This window comes from Paralichthys olivaceus, chromosome 9 (assembly GCF_024713975.1).
Source record: "Paralichthys olivaceus isolate ysfri-2021 chromosome 9, ASM2471397v2, whole genome shotgun sequence".
NCBI classification, from domain to species: Eukaryota; Metazoa; Chordata; class Actinopteri; order Pleuronectiformes; family Paralichthyidae; genus Paralichthys; species Paralichthys olivaceus.
The window spans coordinates 23,149,937-23,163,885 of NC_091101.1; the positions used below are offsets into that span (position 1 = coordinate 23,149,937).

At 39.5% G+C, this 13,949-nt stretch overlaps 1 protein-coding gene across 2 annotated transcripts in view; it reads right to left on the reverse strand.

Annotated features, from left to right (window-relative positions):
- Positions 1-9,843: 9,843 nt before the first annotated feature.
- The window catches only part of ppargc1b (peroxisome proliferator-activated receptor gamma, coactivator 1 beta), an 81,357-nt gene continuing 77,251 nt past the window's right edge, over positions 9,844-13,949 (reverse strand). For both annotated transcript variants that reach the window (XM_069531388.1, XM_020085078.2), the window contains 2 exons: positions 13,630-13,757; positions 9,844-13,487 (listed from right to left, as the gene is read on the reverse strand). In XM_069531388.1, coding sequence (XP_069387489.1) covers positions 13,396-13,487; positions 13,630-13,757 — 220 coding nt within the window. In that variant the 3' untranslated portion in view covers positions 9,844-13,395. The remainder of the gene's footprint in view (positions 13,488-13,629; positions 13,758-13,949) is intronic.

A 13,949-nucleotide genomic window follows, 5' to 3' on the forward strand; every position in this document is an offset into this window, starting at 1 on the left:
AGATATTAAGTACTTTTCTCCCAAAATCCCAGAAAGCACAGGTCAAAAGTGCTCCAGGCTAAAATGACTGAAATCTATAGGATTATTTTTGCAACAGAATTCTGATGATTTTATTCAAGGTGAGATTCAACTGATGTTTAAACTCTAATAATAATACATTTCATACATATAACATATATATAACCTTACAAATTTACAAAAGCATGATAACATATATATCAAACAACTCTGAACCCATACACATGAATGTACATGTATAATAATGTTTGCATTGTTTGTTTTAATATTGTACTGTATGTATATTATGTGTTTACCGTTTACCAGATCTGTGTGGGAGCAGCTCGTCCTGAGGAGAACGTACGGCTCACTGTGAGAAATGAACCTCCAGCACAAGGTAAACACACATTAAACTTCCAACACGAGCAAATAAAATCAAACAAACCTAAGTGAAGGTGTCGTAAGAAAATCAGAGAAACATTCGTCCTCTTTTCTAAACAGGTAGAAAAACCTTCTCATATTTTTACTGTACCATGAAAATATGTGAGTCTTCTGCAGGATTGCTGCATAAACAATATCTTCCACAACAGCTGACGACGTATAAATAGCTGTCAGCTGCACTTTGCATTTGAATGTGTTTGTGTGCACATGAGTTAACTCTCCCACCTAGAACGATGCATAACACTGTTACAAAACCCAGCGTGATGCCAGAGCAGGATAATGAACAGTGATCACCACTGGAGCTGCAGCAGGAGCTAAACTCCACACCACCACCCCCCCGTCTCTCCCCCCAACGTTGAAATAATAATAGCATGGATACATAATCTGCATGTGACGTCACCGGTGTGTGTGTGTGTGAGACGTAGGCCCCCGTGACGTCGGCAGCCGTGACGTAAGTGCATGATGGGAGCTTAAAGGATTGCCGTATACGGTTGTGATGATCAGCAGAGTGTGTGAAGCTCTGACGCAGAGGCAACCCGTGACTGCAACGGGGGGAGGGGGGGCAGCAGCTGCAGTACACCCAGGGAGCCTGCAGGAAGGCAGCTCCAGCCTCATTCCAGCAGGGATCGGGGGCAGTCGTGACTGCAGAGCTGCCAGCCTGCGAGCCACAGCACAGAGAGAGAGAGAGAGAGAGAGAGAGAGAGGGATGTGGGATATTTATAGGACGACTGTGCAAAAGGGTCGGCTGCAGTTTCCAAGCAGAGGAAGTCACTTGACTGGTTCGCTCAAGCTTTTCTTGTCCCGGCAAATTCTCATCAGCATCACTGCAGCGCTGTCGTACGTGATGCTAGAATCACATGATGTGTTTACATGACATCGTTTCAGGTAGTGATGAGTCTGCAAGTGTCAGACCTGCAGGTTTTCTACACCATCAGTCTCTTTGTGGTGAACTTGACCTCCAGTTTACCTCTTTAGGTTCCTCTCATTTCTTACTGTCAGACATTTATACATCATATATATATGAAGACTTTAAAGTCATTAAAGAGTCTTCACCGAATTAAATAAGAATTCCCATAAATGTATTGCCACATTATTTTATTACCTCCACCCAGGGCAGGTTTGTTTTTGTCTACATTGGTTTGTTTGTCAGTCTTGTGTTATAAGGTATTATATGTTTTATAGCAGGATCTGGATCAGGCTCCAGGACTGTTCTTTTCACTTTATTTAACAATTTGGTGCAGATCCAAATATAAATCTGGATGTGGTGATTATAAAAGCTGCATTCTACTCGTGATAGCTCTACATGGCAAATAAAAAAGACCAATTCTAGTTCGATAAAAAGCTCTGGATTCAAAATAAATTGGTTCTCGGAGACTGAAAGACTTTTGTCTCTGAAAAATGTGAAATAGCTGCAGAGATGAATTTTGACCTTTTTCAAAGACACAGTGATATAAAGGTCACAGAAGGAGATGTGACCTCGAGAGAACACGATGACGTGACCTTTCTCCATCACGTCATTTCTCACCTTTCTTTTAAAACAGACAGAAAACCAGAGCAAATCATCTCAGTGGTGTTTGTGTCCGTCCAGATTCAAACGTCTCATGAGGACAACGCACAGACAGTAACTCGAGGATCTGAACAGAAACCAACACCATCACAAACTGCAACACACTGCATTTCCCTGCATCTGTTCTATGACAACAGATACTCGGGACGTTCAGAGGAGAACGATTTCTAGCAAAGGGAGAAAATATATTCCTGAATTATATACAGTATAATTTCTTACTTACATTTAACCACCTTACAGTTTCATATCATATTGTTTTGTCTGTTATGAGGAAAAAACACTAAATACTTTTGAAATATTCTTATCAGTTCTTATCACACTGATGTAGGTTCAAGTATGTTTTATTTTTTGGGGGTAAATTCGGAGACACATCATCTTTATTTAGAGTCTAGAATATAGAGTCAACATAATATAATAAATACAAATTAGAGCCAAGACGAAGAAGAAAACTAATAAATTCAAGCTTTAGGTTTGAACAACAGAATTCAGTGAGTCATTAGTTTGTGTATGTGGGTCTGAGCTCAGGTGGATTTCCCAGATATATAAAACATAATTTCTAAGATGAACTAATTACAATGCAATTCAATGCATAGTTAATTGGTTTTGAAAAGTTCACCCGTCTAAATAAAAGTAAAAAATCCATTGCATCTGGCAAAGTGTGCAGAATTATTAACATAAAAATTCACCCAAACAAAGTCAAACTGTTTTCTTTCTGATCACATTTCACCGACTGCTAGAGTAAATGTTGTTCCGATGCCATAATCAGTGTAAAATCACTGTCTGACATCAAATAATATGTTTCCCAGTTAAACATTTCCACACAGCTCATTGGTCTGTGATATGTGCAGAAGAAAAATTCCATGTCGCAAACATTGAGACTGATTTTCTTTTTCATGTAACGATTCTTTTACCAATAACTGGCCTTCAACTCACTTTAGAAACGGGCCGAACTTCTGCCTTGTTGGTTGTCGTGCAGTTTGAGGGGGGAGGGGTCTCGACCTCTGATTGATTGGTTGAACGATCAATCTTTTGGCTCTCGGACAAACGCTTGGATTTCTGGAACATCATAGATTTTGGCTGGCAGCTTGAGTGGTTCCAAACTCCAATATATCCCACATGGCTGCTGTCATAAGATCAATTATAAACTGTAGTGAGCCTTTTTTATTATTGAAGTTGTATTTCACATTATGGTCACTAAAAGTCTCGAGTGAGGCCGCTGTGATATAAAATTGAATTACGCTGCGGAACAGACAGAACATAATGTCTGCATCTATACCAGCCATCTGCGGCTCCACATTTTATTTCTTTCCTCCTCTTCTCCAGTCATGGAAGCCTCGCACAAAGAAATGCTGAGGACGCAGTCGTCTTGTTTGAATAAACTTTACTGGAACTGTCATCAGACAAAACAAACTCAGGGTTTCATGCTTACGTTCAACATGAACACACACGTCAAGTGATCCTCACAGAAACATCACAACTACAGCTGAAGTAATGAAGCATTCCTCCTGTTGGAGAAGTTTGAGGAAAAATAGCCATTAGTGTCTGAGAGTGTCTCCTCCTGAAACCTCACAGGGATGACACTGTGTGTGTGTGTGTGTCTGTATGTGTGTAATAACACTGCAGTGCAGAGCTCTGTTTGCTGCAGTCACGACTGCCCGGCAGAAACGTCCACACAGAGGCCAGTAGGACAGGAAACGACAGCGTGACTTCTAATTGTCTCCTTTCTCCTCTGCCTGTGGGCTGTGAAATTAATCACCAGAGACAAACACGGCTAATTCTTTAGAAATTAACTGTATCAACCAAAGCAAAGTTCAATCGCATAAATAAATGTGGTCGTCATCTGACTGTAATTTGAAGTTCACTGTGTGAGTTGGGAGCTTATTGAGGAAACGCAGCTAAAACCACTCGGACACAACAGAACTGTCCCTTCATGAAGGTCAAAGTGATTCAGCTCTACAGAAGCTGCAGGATGTGACACACGTTAATTTCATATCCATAGTTCTGGTGTCTATAGATTGTTGGGTGCGTTGTTGATCTACTTATTAAAAAAACATTTCTAATAATAATCAGACAATTGCAATATATATAAAAGTCACAAAGTGCTTAACAGAAAGAAAAGGCCACTCCGAGAGTTAATCCAACAAGGCTGACGTCCTATCTCATCATGATAAAGAAAGTTAAAATCCCAAATCTGCCCAATTCTCAGGATCCGCTCCATTTGAATGATTTCTACTTCAATTCTGGGTCATTGCGCAACCCTTCATAAGATTTTCTATGAATCCTTTCAGTAGTTTCTGAGTAATCCTGCTTACAGACTGATAAACAAACACGCCAATGAAAACACACCCTGCAGGTGGCAGTTACCACAGCTGTTGTAGCTGGTGCACAATGGAGAATAAAATCATTTATAAGTAACTTATCAAACATATTTTGAGCTAAATATTTACTAATATATTATCTCTAGCATGTCTAACAAGGTATAAACACATGTACAGCATTGCCTCTATGATGCTTTGGATTGGATGTAAGTGGATTATTTCTCAGAGCATGTCCCACAGGTTTCTACTGCAGAACCAGGAAGCCCCAAACAGGAAGTCGTCAAAACAGGAAGTTGTTCTAAACTGGAAGTGACATCACTGTTTGAAGCATATGGATAAATAATATAACCAATAAGTCTTTTGAACTGTAAATTAATTTTCCATCCTCCACTTGCAACCAAAAGTAGGCATCAACAAATGATTTAAAGAAAAGGAATGACTTAAAGGCATCACAGTTTGGTTTTAATTAGTTATTTGGTGGGGGAACCTCATGATTGACAGCTGAGACTCGTGATTGGTCGAGTTTGTATCACTCCAAATGACGTTACTGACACAAGAAGGCAGATTTGAATAGTTTGAACAGATAGATGCAGGTTTCAGACCAGACATGGGAGAGTTTGAACAAAGTTGTGTGCAGAACAAGGAGCAGCACAAACTGGCCCACATTCATTTTCTCACCTGGAATCCTTGTCATCGATGATATATTGCCCCAAGCTTGATTAGAGAGAGGTTAGAGTTACAGAAGTCTGGGAGTTCAGACCTTTTTTAAATGGATGAATGAAGTTGCTGCATCATGGAGGTCATCTCATCTGGGGTCAGAGAACAATTTAGTTTAACTTTGGACGTGGAAAACGAGCACAGTGCACGACGCCACGGTTCAGAGGATTTTAGATTTCATTCATCCTCGTTGTCTCGGAGCCCGTGTGAAATGTAAATGCTCTCATGTTTTCTTTTCTTCAGGTGATAGTGTGTTTGTGACAGGAAACAAGAGACAATCAGAGCTGCTGGTGTAGCGATGTCCCATGCATGGACATCATCAGTGCAGTCACTGACAAGTGAATCACGGTCTAGCCAGGCGGAAAATTGCCAGCGGCCTGTTAATAGGGTGCTGTTTAACCAGGGGAAGACTGGAGAGAGGGAGCGCCCATTAACCCTCTCCACAACATTGATAGGTTGATCACAGCAGTCGTACAATACGCTCCGTCTTGTGTAAACATGCCGACACTCACTTTATACAAACACACATAAATAACAGTGTTTGTTTGTGTGTCTGTGTGTGTGTGTGTGTGTGTGTGTGAGGAACGGCTCCTTGAAACTTGACTTTTATTCTGTTTATTCTGTGTCACACTGAATGAGATGATTTGTTGCAGCAGGAAGTACCAACAACAACTGATATTCTACTAACTCATGATCCTCGTGAGTATTTCAAGACAGGAAAGTGATGCATTATAGACTCTACAGATGTCACCATGAAGCGTCTGTAGTTAATAACACGAAGCAATAATTTTCAGAAATTACGTGTTTCTAAGCAAATATTAGTTAATTCGCAAATATTATTAGGATTATTAGATAAAGCCATGGTTTCATGTTGTTGATTTATGAGAGTCAAACCTTTTCACAAAGGGGATTTTGAATATCTCTTATTCTTTCATAAATCCGAAATTACTACCAACTGCTGTTAAATTGTTTTTAGGAAGAAAACGGGAATCAAACTATAATTTGATGTACTGGACAGATTTCTATCTGAGTATGAAAAATTCGTTTATTGTGATATTTTACATCTAATCCCATAGAAAGTCAAAAAACCAATTGCTTCTTCTGACAATAATCCTCCAAGCATTTAAAGCCCGATGTGACCTCACTCGTCTTTGCTTTGTTTCTTCATTTCAGAGCCACTGCAGCTCATTTTGACCCACATACACGTCATGCTGCAGAAAATACTCACCGGAAAACCAAGTCTATAATAAGATTAGCTGCTGAAACTAGTCCCCACAAAATGCACAACCTAGAACAGATTGCTAAAAACTAAAGTGCCCTGAGCTTTCAGTAAAGTACAACCTTTTCAAAAAACATTTATTCGAAATATTTGTCTTCACTAGATCCTTAATCCTTGCATCCAAATGAATTATTGCCTTAAATGTGAAAGCATTCCCTAGATAACATGTTCACAAGGTAAAAGATTTTCTTTGTCAGGCCACTGTGACCTTGACTTTCGGCTACCAAAATCTAGTCGTTTAATCCTTGCATCCCATTTCAGGATTGTGTTAAATGTGAAAGAATTCCTTAAGACGTAACAAATATATCATGTTCACAAGGTAAAATATTTTCTTTGTGAAGCCACCGTGACCTTGACTTTTTGCAAAATCTAGTCGTTTAATCCTTGTGTCCCAATGAATGATTGTGCCAAATGTGAAAGGATTCCCTTTAGACATTACTGAGATATCCTGTTCACAAGGCAAAATGATTGTTTTGTGAGGCCACCATGACCTTGAATATTGACCTTTGGCTACCAAAATCAAATCAGTTAATCATTGACTCCAAGTGAATGTTTGCACCAAATCTGAAGAAATTTCCTGAAGGAATTCTTGAGATATTGGACGTACGGATGGAGAACCTGAAAAATTGCCACTGGCAACTGGCCTTAAAGAGGCATAAAAATATATAATCCCAGCTGAGACCAAACATTTGATAGATCAACCTGTGAAGATTAGTTAGAAAACCAATAGGGAACAAAATTATAAACCTAAAATGTAGCGTAAGATTTCTTATGTTTTGAGATATCATCGATCAACAGTGAGCTCATCTAAATCTAGATCTTTTTCTTGTAATGTCAGAAATAACATGAGCTCCGAGGTGCTGTTCATTAGGATTTTATTTTTTGGAGGCAAATCAATGAATATATGTACTTTTTACAGTATATGAGGAGCACATCTCTACAGTTTCATAATGTAAACAATCTCTGAAGAGAAATGTATTCAGTTTAAAAGGAAGCCATAGTCTTCTGTTTTAAACTATTTACATGAATTAAAATATAATTTATAACATCAGATACTTCCGCTTCTATGAAACTAGATTTTAACAATTCAAAAATACTGAAATGCCTTTGTCTCCACATTCTCAAGACACATGAAATCACACAAAATGAAGAAAAGAAAAAAAAACACCATTTAAAGATATCCAAACTAAGTGGCGTATAAATAAAAAAAGAATAACGCAAAATAAAACCAACATATGTAAAAATATAAAATCTCACTAGCAGTATTTACCTTTTTGTTTTACCAAAAACTAAGTTAAAAAAAATCATTTGTGAATTTGATAGTCATTAGATGTAAATAGACAATGAAATCAATAGTAATAACAAAAACAATGTATGCCCTTATGTCAAAGTATTTTCTTCCACCCAAAAAAACACCCACTCACATTTAGCAGATTTTGACAGTCCCTACTAAGTTCCTATTTGACATCACTGTCGCCGTCAAGTTTCACAGATTAACCTTTAATTAACTGTTGATGCTGAAATGTGACACAATCACTTGCAGATCAAACACGAGGCCGGACTCGGGCCGGTATTGCAAGCACTCCTCTCCTGGTTGGGGCTAATTCGATGGCGTAGCTTGACAGATACATTGTTTTCCTGAACTCAAAGAAACATTAAGTGACGTAAAAACAAGGAAGTGGGCCATGGAGTTGGAAACATGACGCATATAAAACTGAATCTGACACGGCTGCAGAAAACGTCGTGTTTTCCACGAGCCGTCACAAACTTTATCCTTGAAGTTTTCTCTATTTTTTTGGTCAACTTGCCTGTCAAGTTTTATGGTTTTCTTGCCATTTTTCCATTTTTCGCAAATGAATCGTGGAAAGAAAGGTATTGCATTCTGATGAGGGTAATTCCCTTTGGAAGTTTTTTTTTTTAAACGTTTTTATTTTTCTATTTGGATTCGTTGCCCATCGACCTATGACCGAGACCCAGCGGACAGCGGTATTATGTTGAAATGTGTCAACGTGTTCTCAAAACACTGAGGAGAATGGTCAACATCAAAGTTTTCTATAAGAAAGTATATAATCTTCTAGATATCTACACAAACACACAAATATATATTCATATATATGTATATACCTTTTTATAATATGGCTATTGAAAAAAGTTTTAATTACGTCAGTAATTACTTAATAATAAACCACATTGGATTGGAAAGGAGTTGAAACAGAAATAGTAAAAGCTAGTGGTAGCTTTGTTCCCCCCCACCGATTGATATTTAAGGCTCGCCATGATGAGAAATGGAGTCGTTTTGATGTTGTTCACCTCTTACAACTCGTCACAGGCACAGCGGCTGCCACTGTAGAAATCCCAGAATGTGCTCATGGCTCAAGGTTTCCTCAAATACACGGAAGTCTGACTTTGGATTATATGAAGACACCTTATGTTTCTCCTACACAAAGAGGACGAAGCAACAGGTTTAATGGAAACTAGCTTTGCAACATAAAGTATTTTATAAAGTAACGTTTTTGGTCATCTGTGAGAAATGCAAAATATCAAAATGTCCATATGGGTTTAAAGGCAGTTTTTCCCTCTTGTTCACAACCTTCAACTTTCGCTAAGAAAGTCGTGTTATTTTTGTCCCTGTTGGTTGGTCTGTTTACGCAAAATTTACTGATCACATTGCCACAAAACTTGGTGGAAGGGTGGGACATGGGCCAAGAAAGAAACCTAGACAAAGGGATTTTCTATTTCCTCTACATTGGGTCTTGAAATGGCTTTGGTGAGAGTGTCCTCTCTACAGAGTGCCATTTTAGTTTCAGTAAATTGCCCGGTTCCATTTTGCTACTGTTCTTCTTTAGTGTCCCCAACTGCAAACTGGACCATTATACGATTCTGTAATCTGTGTTTTGTTGTAAATATTTTAAACCAAATGCTTCCTTTGTTTTGCGATGCAGTAAAAGTTCAGCAGGGAAATTGGGATTTCTACAGTGTCGACCTCGTCTGCATAAACCCATTTTAAAAATGGGGTCAAACCAGCGACAACTTTCTTTTTTTTCCTTCCCTCCCACATTCCTCTACCATCGTTATACGTATATAATTATTAACTGTAATACAAGTGTCCAATGCAACTCAGATTCTAACAAACCTGTGCACCAACAAAATGTGGTAATAACATAGTTACAACAGCTTCCTTTCGATAAGAAGAAAATATTCTGGCAATGTTTTACTACTTGGGACATTATTTGTGCAAGAGTATATTATTACGGTTTGTTTTGTATACGTGTTACGTGTTTACGAGACGACCGACCACATTCTTCCTGCAATTGGTTTTTATGATTTTTTTAGTTTCACAGCAGTCAACATACAGTACAGTAACCTACTGAATCTGCAGCTAAAAGATTGCCCGTGTTGTGGCTCAACAACCGACCATACACTGTACATTATTACCTCAGTGTTTCAGAAAGGCTGTCTTAAAGATAAGATTATTATGTATTGCATCTCAAATTGCTTTTTTTTTTTTTTTTTAAAGAAAACAGAAAAGAAAAAAAGAATCAAAAAATATTTCATCATTTATAACAGCAAAGAAATAGAACCTTCTAGAGTGATAGTCTAAAGGGATTTTTTTGTCTTTCGTTTTACAACAGTGTCGGACTTTGGGTGAAGTCAATGTAAATTTATTTTCCCTTCATTTCCTCCCTGCAACATAAACTCAGTGACCTGAACGTCTCCTGACTGATGAGCAATAAACTGTGACCCGCCACCTTTAAAACAAAAAAACACACAATATATTTTATGTTTACAATGAGGCATAGTGCTATATACACATTATATATTCATAATATATTTTTTTTAACATGTAAACCAGCACATTCTCTCACTTTTTAGTAGTATACATACTAAGCACAAATACTCATTCAGTTGTTTGCGATTAGTTTTGTTATAATTAATTTTTTTTTTTTTCCCCCGGAACCTTGTTTCTTAATCAGTATGTATAGCACTAAATTGTTTTTTAGTTTTGGACATCTGTGAGCCTGGAGAGGGTCCATCCTTCTAGGCCACTTCACTCGCTGTTATATATATATAATATATATATATATCTTTTTTTAAAAACACTGAATAAGGCGCCTTTGTACTTAGTGTGCGTTCCTAATAAAGTCAAAGGAGAATCGAGTGATGTAAACATTCAATTTTTTGTGTGTGTTACCAAGGAGTTGATTAGATAGAGAAAGAACAAGGTAGGAGAACGGGGGAAAGAGCGGTTATTTGTTAAAAAGGAGGACTTTACCAGGGTTTGGACTCAACCTCTACATGAGATGTTGAATCCAGAAAGCGACAGAGTTAGAGATAGAGACGGAGGAAGAGTCCGGCTGTGTTTTATTGAAATCCTCAGCCGAGGAGAGGTGGAACAGGGAAGTCCGGATGGATGGTGTGTCCCCAAAGAAACAAAGATTAGGAATCTTCCAATCCGAGCGCACTCGGGTACCGACCAACCACCGAGCCACCGTTCAACCCCTCCCGACCCTTCCTCACCAACCCGCAAGCGTCAGCAGTGTCCGACTCAAAACACGAGACAAAGACAACACTCACAAGGACACACTATTGAGACTCCAAGAAACGGACACGCTTAAAACCGTTATGAGGCAAGCGAAGGATAGAGTAGTAGAAAGACAGAGATTATTCCTCTTACAAGGGACTTAGCGGTAGAGGGAGTCGTAAAGTATATATAAAAAAACAAACACAAACCCCCACACTACCTATAACCGCCCATCGGTTGGGGAAAACCTCACACAGAGAACACACCAGACATAAAAAAAAATAAAGAGGGATAGACCTATAAAAGAGAAGGAGGAGGAGCATCTAGAAATAAGAAGAAGGGGAGCAAGGATGGATGGATGTGAGGTAGAGATGCTCAGCTGATACAGTACCTCCCGGACGAGACATCGCATTCTTGTCCGATTGCTCTTTTCGTTACTTTCAAGCCCACACCTCACTCGTTCCCTGGCTGTGTTGCAGATGTGGCGGTTTGGTGCCACCGGATTGGCAGGCTCGGAGGCTTTATCTCCATTTTGACGATGGCTGCTACTGGCTGTAGGAGGACTGTAAAGTAGGCGCTGTAACCCAGACTGCCCTTCTAGCTGGAATCGGTAGCACGCGGTCGACCAGACGACAAAGTGAGGTTAACCCTTTTTTTTAAAAGCACCAAAAAGCTCCACAATCTTTGGGCAAGCAGAAGTGGGGAAAACGCGATGATTACATTCAGATTGTTAAATACATTCCATTTGGATTATATGCAGCAAATTGGTCTGTACTTTTTGAAATGCCATTACAAGTGCCAATGTCGCAGAGATACAAGGGATTCCTGGACAATCCAAATAGATGAATTCTATTGACAGCTCTCCGTCTTGTAACGACTGATGGGTTTCTATGTGATGGAAAACCGGACTGGGAAGATCTGGACAAAGTGCGGATGTGGTGAATTCATATCAGGTGTGGTATAAAAGCGCAGATGGCTTCCATCTTTGTTTGCCCATTTCAGTTCTGCTTGCTGCAGTCCAAATGTAAACAGTAACTGTTGCATTGGCTGTGACATTGGGGGGTTGTCATTAGGCTGCAGCCTTTGTTGGACACATGTTCAGAGGGACCCCATCAGAGATCAAGACCCGTCGAGATGTGGAAGAAATTTACCTGGTATCAGCCAATGAAGCACAAACTATTGTTTTGTCACATTTTCTGCAAAGGGTTTCCAGTAGTGTAAAGTCTGGAGACATGAACAAATTTGCTTCTGGTCCCTTTTTTTCATACTTTCGAAGAAACAGAGGAAGGGCTCAACGAAGATTTAACTTCTAGGATGGGTGGCTGTTACTTGATCAAAACACAAAAACGCCAAAGTTTGAGGGAACCATGTTGGTGTTTACTCCATTAAATCACCCTGATTTCGTACACTCGCAGAATTTTGCAATAGTCCGATCATTATCTTTTATAAAAAGAAAACGAAACTTTACAATAGTTATGTCATAGACGTTGACGTCAACGGCAGCCAATCAAATCAGGGACAACTCAGCCTACTTCAACATATCACAATATAAGAAACATTCAAGGTAAGTGCTTTCCAAGGATACGTTTTTGTTTGAATTGGTTGGAAACGCTAACAAGGTAAATTTTTTCCCCAAGTCCAAGTCGGGGGTCTTAATAAACGAAGCGCCTATCACACAGAGCCTGCAGCAGCCAGTAGCAGAAGCCAAAATATTCAGCATGACAGAGTTAGTGATTAGAGTCACAGGGGGAAAGTGGAGGACAGCGGAGACATTTACCTCCTTACAGTGCATAGATCAAATCAAGGAAGCACTACAATTACAAAAAAGAAAAAAACAGGATTTTTTTCTTCTTCATTTTAGATTTGTAAACTTTTATCAGTCATCAAATGATTACGTTAAATGTTTTTGTTATATTCTTTGTCCATAACACACACACAATAGCTTTTTAAAATTTATAACATCCACAATTTTTCGCTAAAACAAAGTAGGGTAATTGTTTTTTTTTTACTTCTCGGTGAACGCAGCAGGTTCACCACCCCTGGTTGGAAAACGGGAGTTTTTTTTCGTTCTTTTTTTACAAAACAAACTGAACAAAGAACACGCACACGCAGAAACACACACCACGACGACCAACGCAATGCAGGGATAGCAAGGATTTGCTACAGAGGTCTCTCACACCTGCGCTTCCAAGGCAGGGCGATGATGTCACCAACACAGACAGGAAGCAGCTTTGTTGTTGTTGTTGTTCAGCAGACAACTGTATCATTATTGTTTGTGGTTGTTGTACCATTGCTGTTAAAAGTCTTGTTCCCTCCATCGTCTCTTTACCCGTCCAGACTCCTAGTGGCTTCCTCGTTTTTAAGCAGTATCCTCCGGTGAAAGAAACTTAAAAAAACAACAAGGTCCTTACTTTATTCCAATGGTAAAAATGTAAACATTTTGAGAGGTTGCCTTGCATGGAGGTACCCAGAGGCCTTTCTGAGGGCAGAGCTGTGTAGTTGGAGGGATGTTGCTGTGGTTTACTAAGGCTGGCCAGTCAAGGGCGCTGTGCTGTCAGCGGTGGAGGGACTTCTGGGCTTCCTTCAGCAGAGTGTCAAAGTCCAGTGCATCATACTTGCTCTTGACGGGGCCTGGACCAGCCTCATCTACGAGACAAAACAGGGTCATCGTCAGATGCAAGAAATGAAGAGTTCCAAATGTGTCACAGTAGAAAACACTTGTCTCAAGGCATTACTTTGTGATGTTTGTGTGTGTGTGTGTGTGTGTGTGTGTGTGTGTGTATATTACCAAGGTCTATGTAGCGTTTCCTCGTCAGCCTCCTCAGGCCCGCAGGTCCATTTTGGAAAACTGTCTCCTGTTCTCTCCAGTGTCTTTGAACCCCTCCCTGGCGAATCTTTATCACCCCACAGCGTTCCCTGCAACCAGACAGAGACATGCTTTACTTTAATGATACTCAATAAAAAACATGCTGGCATCAGTGGAGGTCAACAATTCTATAAAGCGTTAAAAAAGTACAGTCCAGTGCTCAAAACTAATTCCAGATTCAGACGCTGCAGCGCTGATAAAAGATTCAAAAGATGGAAGGAGGCAAAAGCTGCCATTGAAAG